At 33.7% G+C, this 3,091-nt stretch overlaps 1 protein-coding gene across 1 annotated transcript; it reads left to right on the plus strand.

Moving 5' to 3' along the window:
* The first annotated feature begins 815 nt into the window (after positions 1 to 815).
* On the plus strand, positions 816 to 1,975 carry LOC148624758 (uncharacterized). Its single transcript, XM_088567637.1, has one exon. The coding sequence runs from the start codon at positions 973 to 975 to the stop codon at positions 1,588 to 1,590; it is 618 nt and encodes a 205-aa protein (XP_088423763.1). The 5' UTR covers positions 816 to 972; the 3' UTR covers positions 1,591 to 1,975.
* Positions 1,976 to 3,091: the final 1,116 nt, after the last annotated feature.

Raw genomic sequence — 3,091 nt, forward strand, 5'->3', positions numbered from 1 at the left:
CCATGCTAAGTGGACCCCTCCTTTTATGTTATTATTAATGAATGTTGAAATAAACAACCACTGGAGGTGAGGGGCATTTCTTTTCATTCATAAATATTTTTCTTACTCTAGTGTAATTATGACTTTAAAGCTCTGTCCTTGAAATGTGGCTATAAAAAGCTCAAATATACCACTTCATTCCACGATTCTTAAAAAACGTAACCTTAAATACTAGTCTAGACCCGAATGTTAATTCATTTTTCGCGTGTCAAGCATAATATATTATGTGTAAAAAATAACTGCTTTCTAATGTTAAATTAATAAACTAACAACGTTTATGTAAGTAATGACATATTATGGTAGAAATTAGACCAAAATGATGTATTTTCGCAGTCATGTTAATTTGCACCATGTCCCTTAACCTATAAACGTTTACAATGCAAGGTTTGTTAAAATCTGAAAAGATTTGGGTTATTGGGAAATGTTTACTTTAATCGAACATATAAAAAAACAAATTTGGTTTGTCAATAGAAGGGCCGACTTTAAAAGTTAAAAAATAAAATATTTCTTTTTGTATTTAATTTTTGTAAATCATACCATTTTTACTAAGTAAAATATTTTCCTATTTAACAATTCTAAGCAGTTTATTCAGTAACCACCGATCTTCTGTTGAAGTTGTCCTATTTAAATCGACGGGGTGCCTATTTCATTGATATTTACAAACAAACCAACGTGGTTTAAAGGCGGGCGGATGAGTTGGTTTACGGTGATTTCATTGGTTTAGAGTGATAATTGACATAAGAGGGCCAACTTTAAACCTTCCTTAAGAACGATATACATCTCGGATCTAAGTAGTTAAATGACTGTTTTCTAACTAAATATCACATCGATGAATACATTCTAAAAAGTGAATAGAACTCTTACATTGGACATAGTGAAATTGACGTACTCTCAATATACCTTTAGTGAAAAGGGGTGAAGTATAGACAAGATATGGCCCAGGCGGAACTTGACTGCAAAAAATGTCAAATGGAGCAAAAAGACGAAGCAAGTGAAAGACTGAATGATTCTTCTAATATTGAACAAGGTGCAGATACAATACCAGTGGAATATAATCTACGTAGAAGTTCATTAGTGAATCGTGTAGTAAGTGAGCGACGACGGAAAGAGCCGAAGCAACCAAAACCGAAGACTAAACCACCACCACTGAGTAAATATCGGCGGAAATCCGCAAATGCACGAGAGAGAACGAGAATGGTTGACATTAATGATGGATTTGCTCAACTCAGAGGTGTGTTGCCACAGATTGAACAAAGTTCTAAAATGACAAAAATCACTACTTTAAGACTTGCACTCAATTACATTTCTGCTCTACGCCATACTTTAGGTTATGAGAAAGATTGTGATGGGAACTCCGACGCTGCCTCACCTCAGTCTCTACCTTACGACGATCTTGCGTCTGATGCGGCGTCGTTGCCTTCCACAAGTTCGTCTGGTGACGAGCTCTGCCAAAGTCCAATGGATGGTGACTTTCTAAGTTCTGACGATTTAATTACAGACGATATGGATCTGATTAACTTCGATCCTAGTGCAGAATTATTACTTACGTGAATGAATTTTGTGAATAGTTACGTAAAAGAGGAACTGAATGTTGTATAATATCAGGAAAGAATGCGGACTTCAGGAATTATCATGACATACATATATTGATGAATCGGACATGTCAGGGATCCACTTATTGTGTTATGCATCATAGATTTTTTGTTATTTCATATTTTACGTACGTTGCAAACTGTTGTCTCACACTGAGTATATGATATTTTTGTTATAAACGTTCTTTTTATGGAGTTTTAGAGTTACACGAAGTGTCTGTTGGATGGTTATAGATATATCAGACAAACATTTATTCATCCGAAAAGGCAAGGAGATATTTTTGTAATTATTTATTATTGTTATTTTTACATTTTGTATGCATTAAAGTCTATTGATTAATGTGTTCTCGGCTGAAATTTCATGATTTAAAAAAAATAGATCGGGATATAGTAAAGATGGTTCAGATGACTTTCAAGTTTGACCTATGTTACATGCCTATTAGAGTCTTATTTCAATTTTGAATATTCATCTGTGTAAGAATCATGCAAAACTACCTGTAATTTTATGAAATTTACATTCAAGATTGGGAAAGATAATACCCATTTCAAGTAAATAAGCGAGATACCGTTTTGGTTTAAACTGAAGTAAAATGCAGCACTGCACATGTTACGTTCTGATGAGTAATCTCCCTTTCCCATGTTAGATATATATATATATATAGGTGTTAACTGCAGTTTAAATTGCCTTTGCACCAAAACCACTAAGAGCTGGTCGTCGAAACCTACTATACATTAAAGTTTAGACCCTGAGCACTGTGTTTTATTATTTAGAAATGTATTACTGTTTGCATTGCATAGTTGATATTCCCTTCTACAGAACTGTTATATAATTATGAAAACTAATATTCCTCGACGATAAAGGTGCTTTTACTTTACTTTAAATACTATATATCAACTTGTTTTAAGGAAGTAAACATATATTCAGTAACCCCAGTGAAACCCCATCTAGTTGTATAAAGCGTGCATGGCATTTACCTAGACCAGTGGTCTAATAAAAACTTCGTCTACTATCAAGATACAATCTAAATACTATACTAGGGACATTCTGCAAACACTTGATTCAGAATGCACATAGACGGACAAATAGGTTTTATACAGGACAAAATTAAGACTACCTTGAGGCATGTATACTTCGTTTTACTAATTATGTTTTAAATTTTAACCGAGATTTTTAAATAGTGGGCATTTAAAAGTATTTAAGAATCGAGTCTTCATTTTATCTCGTGATGAAAAAGAATATCTTAAATAACCATTCGATGGGATTAATGCGCCGTCTCAATTCCAATCCTGAAGAATTGTTAATCAGAGATAGACGTTTGCCCTCCAAATTCCCCTTTAAATATGAATAAAAACTGTCACACATATTGGACCATTGAACGTAGCTTGTCAATATCTTGCCAAATCAAGATGAACTGACACACTTGTACAATCTTTTACGATCACCATCTACATATTTGGCG

This window comes from Perna viridis, chromosome 2 (genome assembly GCF_037379345.1).
Source record: "Perna viridis isolate PV_CMFRI_1.1 ecotype Kerala chromosome 2, ASM3737934v1, whole genome shotgun sequence".
Lineage (NCBI taxonomy): Eukaryota > Metazoa > Mollusca > Bivalvia > Mytilida > Mytilidae > Perna > Perna viridis.

What these genes read in the sequence shown, in the direction of transcription:
- LOC148624758 (XM_088567637.1), top strand. Translation starts at nt 973, where the DNA reads ATGGCCCAGGCGGAACTTGACTGCAAAAAATGTCAAATGGAGCAAAAA.